The sequence below is a fragment of the Kryptolebias marmoratus genome, linkage group LG20, assembly GCF_001649575.2.
Source record: "Kryptolebias marmoratus isolate JLee-2015 linkage group LG20, ASM164957v2, whole genome shotgun sequence".
Classification (NCBI taxonomy): Eukaryota; Metazoa; Chordata; class Actinopteri; order Cyprinodontiformes; family Rivulidae; genus Kryptolebias; species Kryptolebias marmoratus.
In genome coordinates, this window is record NC_051449.1 from 10879696 (window position 1) to 10896331 (window position 16636).

At 39.5% G+C, this 16636-nt stretch overlaps 2 protein-coding genes across 3 annotated transcripts; both read left to right on the top strand.

The window, feature by feature from the left end:
• The first annotated feature begins 360 nt into the window (after positions 1–360).
• vps4b (vacuolar protein sorting 4 homolog B) lies at positions 361–9773 on the top strand. 2 transcript variants are annotated; one of them, XM_017422571.3, is made up of 13 exons: positions 361–513; positions 1518–1629; positions 1882–1982; positions 4357–4468; positions 4755–4905; positions 5059–5117; positions 5237–5356; positions 5500–5656; positions 5784–5932; positions 7026–7107; positions 7191–7410; positions 7498–7638; positions 8244–9773. In XM_017422571.3, exons 1-13 carry the CDS (start codon positions 493–495, stop codon positions 8343–8345), a joined length of 1527 nt encoding a protein of 508 aa, XP_017278060.1. In that variant the 5' UTR covers positions 361–492; the 3' UTR covers positions 8346–9773. The 2 variants fall into 2 exon arrangements, with proteins under 2 accessions (XP_017278060.1, XP_017278061.1); XM_017422572.3 differs by lacking the exons at positions 361–513; positions 1518–1629; positions 1882–1982 and adding an exon at positions 2551–2776.
• A 423-nt stretch (positions 9774–10196) lies between these two features.
• Positions 10197–16292, top strand: kdsr (3-ketodihydrosphingosine reductase). Its single transcript, XM_017422352.3, has 10 exons — positions 10197–10683; positions 11519–11608; positions 11845–11901; positions 12007–12072; positions 12160–12255; positions 13423–13614; positions 13873–13956; positions 14096–14179; positions 14271–14372; positions 14467–16292. Exons 1-10 carry the CDS (start codon positions 10498–10500, stop codon positions 14584–14586), a joined length of 1077 nt encoding a protein of 358 aa, XP_017277841.1. The 5' UTR covers positions 10197–10497; the 3' UTR covers positions 14587–16292.
• Positions 16293–16636: the final 344 nt, after the last annotated feature.

The window sequence follows — 16636 nt, forward strand, 5'->3', positions numbered from 1 at the left end:
TGTGGCACCAGGGGGTGCTGCTACACCCATGCTACACCCATGGTTCCCTCAGTGTTGGTATTTGGTAAACATGAGAGGAACTTTTTTTTTAAAGGGGCAGAAATGGGCTTCCATATAAACACGCATTTAAAGCATTTAGCATTTAAACCCATTTTCGATCTAATTTGCATGGTGCTTAGGCAGCTGACTTAAATACATCCCAGTTAAATCAAATCTGGATTTCTGAAAACAGCCTATCCCCGGGGACTTTACACGGTTTGTTCAGCAACCTTTGTAACTTGCAGAGCAACAATAAAACATGGTGACTCATTGGCAGGAGCTGGCAGCATAGTTCCCATTCTTCTGACGGGGCTGGCTGGTTTCTTTAACTCGTGTGTCACCGCTGAGAGAGGGAGGGGGGTAGAAGTAAACAGGAACTGATCTCACTCTGAACCAAACACAACTTGTGGGAATCAGGAGGTGACTTTCTGTTCGTTTAACTCCAGACTCCACATGGAGCCAACAAATCTAAAGGTAGGTTGAATAACCTTTCTTTCTTTTTTTTTTCAGGACCGGAAGGTTTTCTGTCAGAGTTGAGCTACTCGTACGCGAACAAATGCTGTTTGACAGGTTTCATTTCGTCAGATCCTTCAGATTAAGTCTCAGGATTCATCAGTCTGTGGGAGATGAAGACGTTTAACGCATGATCTGTTGTGTTTGTAGCTCAGCACCTGCCAAACTGACCTAAAACAAATGATTCACAACAAAACCCACAGATTCATCGGCAACCTGAGAAAAAGGTTATATTTTCAGAGATGAAGCATTTTGATAGTGTCTTCAGTTAGTCATGATTTGTATCCTACACAGAAAATCTCAGAATCATTATTGCTCCTTTGGTGGACTGCACAAATTTAGTCTCTCCTAATATTACAGGCTTTAATAAAAGTAGATTTTTAGATGTTCATCCTGTTTAGCTAAGACTGCAACAGCTTTACCACTAAAGTTAAGAGCTTTTAATTGTAGAGCTGTAAAGAATTTAATCATTTATTTGGAAAAAACTTAAAGCGTCAAGACATGATCAAATGAAATCCTTCAAGGACATTTCTTTTCTCCTGTATGCCTGCATGAATCTATTCATCGGAATATGCGTCATCATTTAAAAGAAAAATCAGTCCATCAAATTATGTGCAAAAGACACTGGAATTCGGGAAAAACAAACTCTCAAATCAGAAAAATCTATCACAAAAAATAAACCCAACTTCAGTGATGAGCATCAGGCAGAACAGCTCATTTTTTTGACAGCAAATATTTTAACATTTAAAATCATCCAATTTTGTTTTAATTTCTCTAGCTCAGGTCTTTCTTTTTCTACATTTAGTTTATTATTTTAGTAAAACAGCACATTCTCTGTTCGCACTGACTGAAACAGACTTCACCCAGACCTAAACATTAAAAATGAACTGTTTTTATTTTAATATACAAACAGTTTGGAGTGTGGCCTTATTTACTCATTTGTTTGTTTGTTTGTTTTGTTTCAGAAAGCCATTGCGGTCGCACAGAAGGCCTCACAGGAGGACCAGGAGGGAAACTTTGAGGAGGCCATCCAATCTTATCAGCATGCCGTCAAGTACTTTCTCCACATTTTGAAACGTGCGTCGCCGTGGTGGCACATGACATCACACTGACACTACCTGACATATTAAAGTCTGTATGTGGTCGTCTGTTACTGCAGTTACTTGATGAACACAAACAAAAACGCTCAACCTTTAAAAGATTGTTTGTAATTTTGTTGTAATAAATCGTATTCCCCATGAGATTGCATCCCATTATGACAGCAGATATTTAACATATGACACTAAAAACATCTGGTGGACTAACTTTTTTTTCCCCTCCTCCCATTAGGTGACCCACAAGGTAAAGAAGGCAACCAGAAGATTAGAGATAAATGTAAACAGTATCTGGACAGAGTGGAAGAACTACAGGAATACCTAGTCAATAAAGAGGTCATTAAGAAAATAATTTTTTGTTCTCCAAATGTGAGCGATATTGTCTGTGGTAATAAAACCAGAACGGTATCACAGTAGTGCTGAGGTGTATGGGGAAAGCTGCAACATGACATAGGCCAGACAAATTATTTTACATTTTATGAAAATGTTTTATGCTATAGGGTTAATAGTTAATTTGTAGTTCATTCACTGACTGCATAGGATTAACTATAACCTTTACAGTATGCTGCAAGAGTTTTAAATCTCTCATGTCTGAAGAAAAACCTAAAATGACCTTCAGAAAGCATAAAGAAATAATCCCTAAAAAGGTGCTTTATCAGATTACATGAAGTCTGGATCATCAGGGGGCAATTAATGTAAAGATTGAAAATTTGCTCAGTAGGTTAACAAAGAATTGTACTTTACGACTAAGTTTACAAAAGTACCTGAACTAATTGTAAATTTAGCCCCAGCTGAAGACTTTTAATTGTTCTCTAGTTTTGAACTGACGGGAAAAAAGACAGGCCTATTATTAGAAGCTGTGACGCAGCTACGTCATGACGTCAGCACATTCCGTAAACGCGAGTATCGACTTTTTAATGCGGAAGTTGTCGCCTCGGTCCGATTTTGGTGCGATCAGAAAAAAAACGAAAACAAGTTCGCCAAAAGCCTCCGTTTTTTGAGTTAACAGTTTGCGCACACCGCTCAGCCGTAAAGGAATTTGTCGAACAGTGTTTTTGCCACGGAGGCGTTAAATTTGTTTTGGCTTTTGGACGACTTATTTAGCCCTTATGGCCAACAATAATTTACAGGTAAGCGAAGGACCAACCCTTGCTTGAGCTGGCTAAACGCTTTGACAAGACGGGGAAAAAAGTTATTTTACGCCTGAAATAAAACCAGTCGAAGTATTCTGTGTGTTGTAATGTAAATATACGGTCGGATTATTATGGTTTGTGTTCGGTTTAAGTGCCTAAAACGATGTTTCGTAGCGAAACGTTTATAACAATAGCCGCTAATTAGCATGGTAAGCTAAGCCGACAACGACGCATCCAAAGCAGGGTGGACGTGTCTCTAAGAAGTCCCTCTGTTTTGTTTTTGTTTTTTTCTTTTCTTGGCACTCATAGTTGCTGTTGTATATAAAATTATTAGTTTATCCTAATACTGTTAGGTTTATACTAATAGATAGACATCTGATGAGATTAAGTTTCCGAGCTAGCTGGGCTCTTTTGGGCCTTTCAGAAACATTTACATTTGTTTTAACTTGTTTTAACGACATGAAAGTCGTGACGCTCTTAGTTTTGGTTTTCTAGCCCTGAATCGATTGTTAGTTCGATAAAGTGACCGTAAACAGGAAGTGAAAGAAAATGCTATGAAAATGAGGCTCGGGGTCCTCAGGTGTGTAAGGTGTCACAAAACTGAAACAGGTGGCGCATTAGGTCTGGAGGGTTTGTTTACCAACTAACTTTTTAGGAATTACCACTAACCACAAATTGTCTTGAAAACCACATTTATATATTATATTAAGACGTAAAACAACTACCTATGTTCTTTGCAATATTACATAAGGTGGAGAACAAATTCTTCACAGATTAGATCATAGTTCAATTGGTTCCTTATGTTGATTTTGTTTAAATGTTTGGGTAAATTCAAATAGGATGACCAGAAAAACAAATTTTCTACTACAAAAAGAGCATCAAGTCATTGATAAAACAGACTACTGTGTACTAACAGCTTATTCCCTGATAAATGTCCTAAAGTTTAAAGATCGAGTTCATTCTTTGTGTTGCTCCAGTAATGTTTAAGGTTTAAAATATGTCCAGATTATGCTTCAAATCAGAACAAAACGTGTGAAATGAGAGAAAACTGTGTTTACAAATAAAAATGTACAACTAGTTTATCAAAAACAACGCAGGCCAGTTATAAGAGTTATTTAATGTGGAAATTAATAAGTTGTAAACTGGCAATTTCACTCCAAAGATTAATTTTCCTAAAAAATAGTTGGTGGTTTCAAGAATCTATAAAACATATATGATAGAAAACTGATAGGTGAGTTAATATGTTTTATCAGACATCTTAGCTGTCAGTTTAGACAGATATTTGGTAATTAGGATACTAATGAGATCAAAATTGTGACATTATTTAGTTTAACCATTTACCATTTTTTTAAAATTACCCAAACTAACTCAAGGTTGTTGTTTTTTTGTTTTAGTTGCTCCTTTTTATATCTTTAAATTTCTGATTTTCTTGTCCTGATGTTAGAAAGTTTCACGTGTAACAACACAAACAAACGTCTCAACAGCCCCAGCTTCACGGAGTTCTCTTTTAGCCCTTTAAAAACATTTCTCGCAGGTATCCGTATGACTAACTCAGTTCTTTGTCTCTGTTATTTCAGAAAGCCATTGATCTCGCCAGCAAGGCGGCTCAGGAGGATAAAGCTCAGAACTACGAGGAGGCTCTCCGCCTCTATCAGGCTGCTGTTCAGTACTTTCTTCATGTGGTAAAATGTAAGCCAAAGGACGACACAGTGTGTGGAATTACCTGTAAAATGATCACAGCAAGCTGCTAATAGGCTGTATTCATACAGCTATCTGTTGGCTTTTATTAACGTCACGCTGTTCCGCCCCCTTTTGTTCTTGTATGCTTTAAAAAAAAAACACACATAATGATACAAACCCTAGTTAAATTTATAATAATTCTTGCTTTTAGAAGCACAAAGTGAAGAGCTGTTTAGAGCCAACTTGTTATTAAGTCTTCTTATGTGTGTCTCCGCTCTGTTTGGTCTCCTTACAGATGAAGCTCAGGGTGACAAAGCAAAACAGAGCATCCGTGGGAAATGTGTTGAGTACTTGGACAGAGCGGAGAAGCTAAAGGAGTATCTGAAGAAGAAGGAGAAAGCTCCTCCTGCCAAACCTGTCAAAGAGTCACAGTCTGATGACAAAGGGTGTGTTCGTGGGCGGGGCTAACGCCTGGCTCTGCTGATGTGATGTCATTCGCATGTGGCTGAGAGAGCGTTTCCCCCTTGTTATGTATGAACATTTGTGTGGCAAACTGTAAAATGCACGTACAAATTGTAAATACATGTTGCTGTGTTCAGGAATGAAAGTGACGAGGGCGACGATCCAGAGAAGAAGAAGTTCCAAAATCAGCTCTCAGGTTAGGAATATTTTATAACTCCTGCTCTTAAACCTGCTACAGGAATATCTGTTCTTAGTCAAATAATATTTCTAAATAATAATTACGCTCTGTTGTGACCTATGAAATACCTTTTTCAGGTGCAATTGTCATGGAGAAACCAAATATCAAATGGAATGATGTTGCTGGTTTGGAAGGGGCCAAAGAGGCACTGAAAGAGGCTGTTATTCTTCCAATCAAATTCCCCCACCTTTTCACAGGTTTGTCTTATTTGATAGAAAGTCCAACTCACTGCTATTAAATGGTAGAACCACATATAATTGCATAAAATAACTGATGGTGTTTTGGTGACTTTTTATTTGAATTAAAACTTTTTTTTTTGCTGTTGTTGCTTGATTGCCAGGAAAGAGAACTCCATGGAGGGGGATTTTGCTTTTTGGACCTCCAGGAACAGGAAAGTCCTATCTGGCTAAAGCTGTTGCGACAGAAGCAAACAACTCAACCTTTTTTTCCATCTCTTCATCGGATCTCGTCTCCAAATGGCTGGGAGAGAGTGAAAAGTGAGTCTCTGAGACAAAAACTGTACAGCATTCTGATAAATGGTGCAGAGTAATTGAATGTAATTTATAGGAACTTAATTCACTTTCCAGGAGCTGGTGTTTGAACTGCCTTCATTTTGTTTCTTAGATTGGTAAAGAATCTTTTCAGCCTTGCGAGGGAGCATAAGCCCTCCATCATCTTCATCGATGAGATTGACTCCCTGTGCGGCTCAAGAAGTGAGAATGAAAGCGAAGCTGCTCGCCGTATTAAGACGGAGTTCCTGGTTCAGATGCAGGGTGAGTCTGTTCCGTTTGGTTAGAAGTATTTCCTGAACAGTCTTTCAGTGGAGTATAATTTCAAAACCTGGCAAATGTTCAGAATTTGATTGAAAACAAAAAGAGGACATTAATTTCTGTCGTGACATGGCTGCAAGGCGGAGACACTGAAGAGTGAAAAGGGGAAGTGCGCTCAGTCCCCACCTGATTCAATGAAACAGAAATGATAAAAACAATGTAAGTTTATGAGCTATAATACCCTTTTTGGTGCAACTTGCAGTTTCACTGTGAGATGACTGAGATTGAAAGTAAGAAATGGAAGACTAGGAGGGTTCTCCAGTATATAGAGAAACACCCCCTTGTTTCTAAGATGGAAATAAAAAGAGGTCAAGGAAAGGACTGTTTACTGGTTCCCTGTTCCTGAAGAAAGTTTACACTATCAAAACACTTAAAATTCTAATACAAATAGAGAGTTGACATTTTAACTTCCTTTTTTGTATGTTTTTTTTCTGAAAACCATCACTGTTAAAAAAGTACAGGAGAAAATGTTGAATTAATATAGAAAATTAAGACAAGGTTTAATAACTTGAGAGCACTTTTGAACAGCCTTGTGACTTGGATGGCTGGATTACTAGTTTGCTATCCCCACTGGTTGTCAAAGAATATATATATATTCTTTAGTTTTATTTTTTTAATTTATTAATATCTCCTAATACCAAGGACAAGAAAACTGGCGAGGCATCGAACAACATCTAGTCAGACCCTTAAACAGGTTCCTGCGAAGAGCATTTAACCTGAAATTAAAATATTCTTACAGCTTTTTATTCTAATTTATATAGCTAAAATCATATTGTTGAAATAAGTCATAGCTTTAACACAGTGTAATTCAGTTCAGTCCAGCAATCATTACTGGTTTCATATTCTGGGACAAGGTTATTCCACCTGGACTAGCTGACCGTTTATTATATCCTGTCCAGTTCTGGTTTTGACTGCATTGTTGTAGAAAGCTGCGTGACTCCAAATTTGTTTTAAAAAGAAAATTGTATTTGATTGTAAAAGCTTTAAAAATAAAGTGCTCTTACTGAGTCCCATTTTGACTGTGTAATTTCTTTAGGTGTGGGGAATGACAACGAGGGAGTGCTTGTTCTCGGGGCAACAAACATCCCTTGGACTCTTGACTCGGCCATCAGAAGGAGGTAAAAATGATCAGATGTGTTTTCAAAAGTTGTCACCCGGACGTCATTCGGCGGTTCTCAGTGTCGTCGAATGATGCTTTCAGATTTGAGAAGAGGATCTACATCCCCCTGCCCGAAGAGCACGCCCGTTCCTTCATGTTCAAGCTCCACCTGGGCTCCACCCCCAACAGCCTCAGCGACTCGGACTTCATCACCCTGGGCAAGAAGACGGACGGATACTCGGGAGCAGATATCAGCATCATCGTCAGAGATGCTCTAATGCAGCCCGTTCGGAAGGTCCAGTCAGCAACCCACTTCAAACGGGTACGTCTTTATAAAACACCACTCGGTTTTAATCCAAAAGTGTAAAAATGGGTTTAATAGTTATCCTTTTGTTTGTGTTTCTAAAAGGTACGAGGTCAATCCAGAACTGACCCCGACCTTGTTATTGATGACCTCTTGACTCCGTGCTCACCTGGAGATCCCAATGCAATCGAGATGACCTGGATGGAAGTCCCCGGAGAGAAACTATTGGAACCAGTGGTATGCATGGTGAGTGTGTAAACATGTATACTTTGTTATACACTTCAGCTTTGCTGTGGGTGATTTTAATCATCTGATTTGTATTTGACTCAAAAGATGGGGAAAAATTGGTGCAATTAATGCTGCCTTAACAGTTTTTGTTTATTGTAGGTATTCAATTGCCTTTCTACATTAAAACAAGCCATTTCTATAAATGTCATAATTAACTATACAAACATATACATAAAAAGAAGAAAAATAAAAAGCCAGGACCAGTATTTTTGTACTATAAATTGGAAAATTTATTGTGAGAGTTCTTAATTCTTTTTTGTTGCTTTCTTTGACATTTACTTTGAAGTTTGTTAATTGGTCTTTTTTTTTAATCTTTTTTTTATGTCATCACAGCAGTCTCTAAACATCTATATATTTATACTAAACTCAATTCAGGCGCAGCCCTCTAGTGAAGACCCTCACTTACATTTAACTCTGCGCAGGATCAACTTTTAACTGTGAAATTGCCCCGTCGTCTAGATTATGGTGAATTTAGAGCAACCTAAAGATCAGCGTATCAATGTAGTTGTAACAACTATTATTAGAGCCCATTAGAATGATCTGTTTTTCTGTCTTTTGCTCAGGCTGACATGCTGAGGTCTCAGGCCAACACAAAGCCAACAGTCAACGAACAGGATTTAGAGAAACTGAAAAAATTCACAGAAGACTTCGGACAGGAGGGCTAGTCTGGTTGACAGAGCCACACCAAAGCAAAACAATTGTGATCGTCTCTTTACTGTCATTGTCCCTTTTTTGTTTTCTCTCTCCGTCTCATCCTAACCATTCACTCAGCCTCTTGGGTTATTTAAATGGACACGATTACTTCTCTGCTTTGCCAATTTGATAACCACAAAAAGGGTGGCTGTACAGGCTTTACTTTGTATTTACTGTTGTCCAAAGATTTAGAAACTTGCCATGTACAGCTGACTTGTTTAAAACAAATCAACACCATCTTCAAAAGTTAGAAATTGAGTTTAATCTAAGCACCAAATAATAACTATTTATGAACTTAATAGTCCAGTGGGTTAGAGGAAATTACACAAACACAATTATTGCATGTGAACTACTTTAGGTTGCAGCTTGTCCTGGTGTTTTTGCTTTCCAGAGAATATCAAACTGGAGCAATATATATATTCTCTATTTTTGTGAAAATAAAAAAAAGCATTTTAAATCCTATACATGTACTTAACAAAACGTATCAACCTTGTGCGGCGCAAGTTGAAGGACTTAAATTCGCAGGTATTATTGCGGTGAACTGTCCTCTCAAAGTGGTTGAAGTTTTAGCGCTTTGTGATGCTTGGATACAAAAGCCTAGTTGCAGATTTCAATTGTGTATTTCATTTCCAAACACATCAGCTGCAGGCCGACGCATTCCATAATTTTTAAATCAAAAGTGGCTCTTGAGGAAGGATCACCAGTGGTGGCAAACCAGCATTACCTTTCCATTTCTCAAGGACTTGATAGCTTTCAGTTATTCTTGCCATTTGTTGTTTCTTCCCATAATTTACTGTACATATTCAGTCATACCTAGAGGCTTTGCTTGGTTATCTTTACTGCATAAAAACTAAGCCTTACATTTAAAAAAAAGTGAGATATTTGCTTTAATAAATGAGGGGTTTAAGGGGTGAAAGTGTTGATGGCTCAGATCTTCTGAACTTACAGTAAAGATGTTCATTTTCACGCTTAAACTTATAGTAGCCATAAGTGGCAGTGTGCACCAATGTGCCTTCTAGAAAAGCTGCATGATTTTTTTTTTATTGGTTTATTTCTAAATTAGTCATACTTCTAATATATATCAAGTGCTTTGTCACTACAATTAAGGAATGTACAGTACTTGTACATTTCATGTAAGTTCTTTTAGAGATTGTAAACTATATTCTGTTGTTCTTGAAAAGCGCAAACTGTGTGTCCTGTGACGTCTTTTTTGTTTATTTTTAAAGGGGAATGTCTCGTTTCACAGCATGTGTCTATACATTTTTTGTATAGGCATATGAATGTTTATACATTTATGTAACCAACTCTTGAGCCTTTGAGAAGAGGTGACCCGTAGATTTGATTTTCTGTTTGTTTTTTTCATTTCTTCAGTGTAAATAAAAGTTAAAACTACAGTATGACAAGGGGTGTCCTATATGTTTATGTTGTTTTGTAATGAGTTACAGAGTTATTTGCCAAAAAAAAAGACATTTAACAGTTGGCTTAGTTTAACAATGCTATGTATTTGTCCCACAATAAGGAGAGAAAATGGATATTCAAGAGCCAAAGCTTGTTCTCAGATATTTTTATAGTTTGGTAGTTGTGTAACTATTTTGCTTTATTGTGTATTTTAATTATGTTCTATACAGTCAGGGGTTTACTGTTTTTGAGGGACTTGCTGTAATTCAGATGTATTATTATTATATCTATAAAAAAAACGCACTCTGGTTTCTAGTTAAAGTTCAAAGTTCCTTGGGGCGCGTTGCATTGTGGGATTTGTAGTTAACGCACGCTCTCGCAGCGTTCCATGCTTCGAAGTGGACGTCGCCTCGGGAACTACAAGTACCAGGCACGACCGCTGCGCCTTCCGCTTACAGAGCTCGGTTCAGTTTGTTTTAGTTTATACAGATACCGCTTTGTCACGAGGCGCCAAAGTCCACCTCGGCACGACAACCTGGCCGCTGTTCGCCTATGACCGACTGCCAAAACCCGGAGGAACTCTCCACCCACCCTCCACCGTAAGGTCTGCGTCCATCCACACCTCCCAACACACCCCCTCCCAGGGCCGTCGCCCGCCTCGTACCTCTGATATCGGACTCGAGAACCTGGCCTGCTAGGTTAGCAAGCAAGCTAAAGCTTTCCCCCATGTCCTCTGAAGAAGGGTTCTCGGCGATAACGGACTGGCTCTTCATCAACTCCTGGTGGCTCCTTCTGCCGTTCATCATGCTCCTTGTGGTGGCCGCCTTCATCGTTGCCTTCGTGCTGTTGCTGTACATGATATCGCCCCTCATTAGTCCGAAGCCTCTGAAGCTGAACGGGGCCCACGTCGTGGTGAGTGCCCCGCCGCGCGACTCCTCTCGCAACGGCAGCTAACGTCCAAGTTTCAGGGCAGCTTTGACGCCTCGAACCGATCATGAGTCTGCATATAAATACTCAGAGCCACGCTGCTATAGTCAACTTTTAGACAACAAACAGGCGACGAGCGTTATTTACTGCATTTATGGAGCGTCACGCCCACATAAGAAGGCAATAACTTTAGTTACTAGCCTGCGAGGTGAAGCATTTCATGTAAATTTCGCTATTAAGGAAATCTAAACATCTACAGAGTGGTTCTGAATCTGTTTTGGATTAAGTCGTTACACTGTGCCATTTATGTAAAGTCATTGTTGATGTTTGCCGAGGGCACATAAGATTCACCCAGACTGAAAATATAATCATTAAACAGGCAGCGGTGGTCAGTAAGAACCTATCAGTTGTCGACATCTAAATACTATAAAGCTCCTTTTTTTTGCTCTTATTATTTAAAAAAGTTCAAGACAATGAACAATGTATGAAAATTTCTAATCCTTATAGTTTATATCAGGAGCTTTGCTGTGGTAAATTAATGATTAATGACAGTAAAGGTGGCTTTAAACCATCTCCTAATATTGAACCAGTACTTTTATAATGAAGTAAAGTTTCATATAGGATTGGAAAATTGAGCTTTAGTTCTACTTTTGAGGTTCTGCAGAAAGAACCATTATTGTGTGCCTTAAACCACTTTAAGGTGTTCTTAATTACAGCTGTTCTTTTTAACCTTCCCGTGCGAACTGCACGGGTCTACGCCCGACCTTTTTATTTTCTGAACTTGTTAATTCACACAAACACACACCCCTGTGATGTTCAGGTAACCGGGGGCTCCAGCGGGATCGGGAAATGCATTGCGATGGAGTGCTACAGGCAAGGAGCGTTCATCACTCTGGTGGCGCGAGACGAGGTCAGTGTAAACGATGAACTGGTCATCCCACTCCGTCACACACTGTTGTTATAGGAAATAAATGGAAATCTGTTCCAAGTCATGCCACACTCGGCCACTTTGTGACCATTAATGCTCTTAAGATATGTCTTTTTACTTATTTTTTGATAGATACTGAACATCAGTGGCATTTAAGGTGTATATACAAGTATATAGCTTTAACTTTTTAAAGAATAAACACATATTGTTTTCCTCAGGAGAAATTACTCAGAGCAAAGAAAGATGTGGAGAAATTTGCCATCAATGACAAACAGGTATATCTATTTCTTTTTCCAGTGAGAGTTCCTATTATCTAGAATTTGGTCCTTTTTTCATTTAGAGCAGAAAAAACTAATAGAATCTCAATTTATTTATTTTAGGTGGTGCTCTGTGTGTCTGTGGATGTTTCCAGTGACTATACTCAGGTGGAAAATGTGATCAAGCAGGTACCCTCTGCGTTGCTACGGGACGTGTCAGGTTGCTTTAATAATTTATGGCTGTGGTGTGAAAGCTGCATGTTGTTGTCCACGCAGGCTCAAGAGAAGCTCGGGCCCGTTGATATGCTCGTGAACTGCGCTGGAACGGCCATTTCTGGAAAGTTTGAGGAAATGGAAGTGGAGCGTTTTAAAGTAAGTACTTCAAGCTTGTGGTTAAAAAGGGGACAAATAAAAGTCATTGTTGCCAAGGAGCTATTAGCTGAAAACTTGATATATTTATGTATTATTGAAACTTAAAAAAAACTGGCAAAAACCTTTGTCTGGAAGTTATTTCCTTAAGAAACCCAGCTGATCTAAAACATCACCAGAAAGGTTCATTTGGTACTTCAGAGTTGTTTGCTGAAGTCTTATCAGAAAAGGTCTGTTAAAAGAGCCAAACAAGGACAAAAGACTGAGATAAGACAAAAAAAACACAAGGACTAGACGTAAAATGTGTGATAACTTATCTTATAGCGTGATAAATCCAAGGATGAAGTTTTTGACCCAAATTATTATAATGCATAGATAAGTTCAGAGAGGTAGCGGTGAGGAAAAATGAGATTTTATAATGTAATGAATATGGATCTGAGTTAAGTTGTCCCTCTGGAGACTGGGGACCTTGTGTGAGACAAATGTTTTTGGTAAACTTCCTGACTTGTGTAAAAGGTTTGGCTCATTATCATTACAACAGACATGATGTACCGCTTAAATTTATCTCAATTCCTGGGATCTTTACTCAGTATTTCCTTTATAATGTTGTGAAAATCAACAAGCTGGGTCTTCCTGTCTCGCTTTCTATCTGCGCTGTGGTTACAGTGCTGTATGAGACACAGTGTAGGCTCGTTCATGGTCTGGGCCTGCTGGGGCTGTTGTCCAAGTCCACCAGAAAATGTTCCAACCAACTTTGTTTTGACACATATCAACATGAAATATATAGAAAAGGCCAATAAAGCTTGTTTTTCAGGGCCTAATGGAGTTTGATTCTTAGCAGTCACTAATGAACCATATCTTTATCTTATGCAGCATATCAATATACAGCATAATAAATCGTCCAAGTTGTGTCTAAATCAAAGTAAAAGTTTAAATCTTGGGAATGCCATTCAACAAAAATGATCTGTAGTGTCTGAAAGCAGAGATTTATCCAAACCTTTCAGTGTTCAGCCACTGAAAACAATGAAATGCATGCCTGGTGGAGGAGCAGGTGGGATCCCTGATGTTTGTTTGCTACTAACGGAGAAACTGTTACAGTATTTTGTTCAGGAAATGTGCTTCCGTTTGGAGTTTTCCAAAAAGTGTGAACTTTGGGCGTATGCTCGACAGGAAATGATCGAACTGAACTACCTGGGCAGCGTTTATCCAACACGCGCCGTCATAACCACCATGAAGGAGCGACGAATGGGACGCATCATGTTCGTGTCCTCCCAGGCGGGCCAGATCGGCCTCTTCGGATACACTGCCTACTCCCCGTCCAAATTCGCTCTGCGGGGCTTGGCAGAGGCGCTGCAGATGGAGGTTTGCTTCTCCGCCTTTGTGCCAAATTCATTTTTCTCTGATTAGCTCTTCACGCCAAGCAAACTCACAGCAGCTGGAGTTCTCGACAAAAAACAGCAAGTAGTTTGAAGGCTTTAACAGTTAATAAAACAACACTGTGTTGCGTTCATGTGATTTTGCTCATCATAAACTGTTTTTTGACAAAATGTTCACTTTGTAGGTAGGTACAGATCCAGATCCTAATGGTTAAGATGTCTTTGGTTTGTGTGTTCTTTCCAGATAAAGCCATATAATATCTATGTAACGATGGCATTTCCTCCTGACACCGACACCCCACTCCTGGCTGAAGAGAACAAGTCAAAGGTTAGCGTTAAAGTTAGCAAACTGTGGTTTCTTTTAAAGCTTTTCCCTCTAATTGTTTAAGAATTCCTTTATTTTGTCAGTGAAAAGTAGACCATTACCCCAATTTGCTTTTTCACTTTTTCTTCTTTTCTTTATTCAGCCTTTAGAAACCAAATTAATCTCTGAAACCTCTGGAGTTTGGCAACCAGACCAAGTGGCTAAAATCCTTGTCAAGGATGCTGTGGTAAGAGGATCAGTCCAGCTACCACTGACCCCATTTCAGACATATGTTGCTTATTGTTTGAGCTTAACATTTCCCTGTTCCCTTTCTGCAGCAGGGGAACTTCAACAGCTCAGTTGGCCCTGACGGTTACATGCTGTCAGCGCTCACCTGTGGAATGTCACCCGTCACCTCCATCACCGAAGGGCTCCAGCAGGTACAGATACGCACACATAAAGATTATCGCCCCGGCTGCTGCGGCACTGAAATGAAGCCGCTCGGTGCTGACCTTCACTTGTATATTCCCGCAGATTGTCACCATGGGGTTGTTTCGGACCATCGCCCTCTTCTACCTGGGGAGTTTTGACAGCATTGTGCGCCGCTGCATGATTCAGAGGGAACAATCCAAAGCGGCCGACAAGAGAGAGTAACGGCAGCCTTAAAGCGTGAAAGGTTCCTCCTCCACAAGCCCCGCTGTCCAGTCCCTAGTCGTATAAATGCACAACCATAGGGGGGAGCAAAAGGTCAAGCCACAAGCTTGAAATCCACTACAGAGATTAGATGGGGGTAAAAAGTAGCATATGTTTACTTAGAGCTTTCCTAATGACACAAACACTCATTTTAAAGGATCTGTGTTCTGAGAGCATTTAAATAACTTTGGTTTCATGTGAATTCGTACTTCCAGTGTGAGAGCCGCCTTACCGGAGGGGAGTGAAGGCAGACCGAACAATCCCCGGGTTTATAACAGGTGTCTTTGTGAACCACGCATATCAAACTTGTACCAGATATGACTGGAAGGATTCATTACCACCGGGGGCTATAGTGGAGAACAGGGGGCAACTCTCACTTTGTCATCTTGTTGCATGTATTTCAAAACAATCTTTTCACTTTTTACGAAGGATTTTACAGTTTTCACTAAACGATCTGGTAACATTTTTGTACCACGAGTCTTTGCGGGCAAAGCACCTTCTCATTTTGACTGAATAACTTCCGTTTGAAGCCGGTTGTGACCCTCGGTGTTTACTTTTTGCTGTGGGATGTCTGAATTGTGTTCTGAACTAAGCTGTGAAGTGATGTAACCGTATTCATTGATATCAGAGTGAGAGGTTGTTGTGTTTTTTAAGTCTTAAGTATAATTTTCACCTAATAATAACAACAATATCCATAAGTTTTACTTGCAATGTTGGAGGGGGGGGGGGTGTAACTGGGTGAATTGTGTGCATGAATGTGTGTTTGTTTCTACTGTGACTGAGCCAACCTGCAAGGGACAGAAAAGCCATTTGATTTATTTGTCTCAATCACAAAGACACTAAATTATTATTATTTTCCTTCTTGTCATTCCAATCAGAAAGCAGGTACTTTGAGTCGAAGCCATGAAGTCATAAGATGGAGAGGAAAAACCAGCACAGGATTTCACTTTTCACCTTCACACACACACACCCTCACTCCATTCGATCGTTCTTACCTGCCGTTAAAGTGCGTCGACGCTCACGTTTAGCCACGCCGGTTAAGATCCCGTCAGGATTTCACTTCCTGTTGGGTGGTCGGCGTTCCGTCGGAGCAGGCAGGGCGAGGCTTGCTGGTTCGAGCTGCATCTCTCACTCGAGATCGCTTTCACTTAAAGGCCAAAACATTGTCAGATATTCCCGAAATGACTATCAGCTTGCTTCTGATTTCTGTCGAGCCTTGAAAAGTCTCCTGTTTATCAGATGACTCTTCTGCATTCGAAGACAGAAGATGTACATTATTGGTTTCTACGAGTCTTCCTTTAGTCCATTTTACAAGAATGTACTTAAAAGCCAAACGTACGGATCAGGACAGGAGTCTTATCATCAGAAACATCACTATTTGAATGCCAAAATGAGTTAAAACCGTCTGTAGATGCAACGCATTTCTTTAGCTTTTTGTTTTCTTGCCGTTGCTGCTGTGGTGATCTTAGTTTGTTAAAAGCCGCAGAGCAACGTTCGGTCTCATTTGAAGCCTTAATAGGTGATAAATTTAACGCTTTAAGAATGACGCTGTTGGTAAAACGGTGCGACTTAAACCGCTTGTTAACGGCTTCTCCGAGTCCTTTTTTTTTTGTGTGTGTGTGCGTGTGTGTTTTAGTCTTTGTCAAAAAAAAAACGCCTTATTTAATCTAAGATATGAAAGTGAGAATGTTTGATTCATGTTTGATGACATTCTCATTTGATTTTAGTTAAAGGGTACAGGAGCTTTTTGTTAACGCGCTTTTATTTTGTAATTTCCTGCGCCAGTTCTTGAAGTAGCCGCGCGTCGTTTAAAGAACATGTAGCTGACGAAAACCAGTTTTGTTTGAACACTATTAAGCTATGCAACATGAGGCTTGTGTTGGAACAGAAGCTAGTTCGACCCGGTTTAATAGTGTTAGCTGGAAGTTCTCAGCAAGTTTAATTAAAGGTACTTATCGCGAAGCCATGAAGACCCATCATAAAAATGTCTGAAGTGATATTAAAATCAACA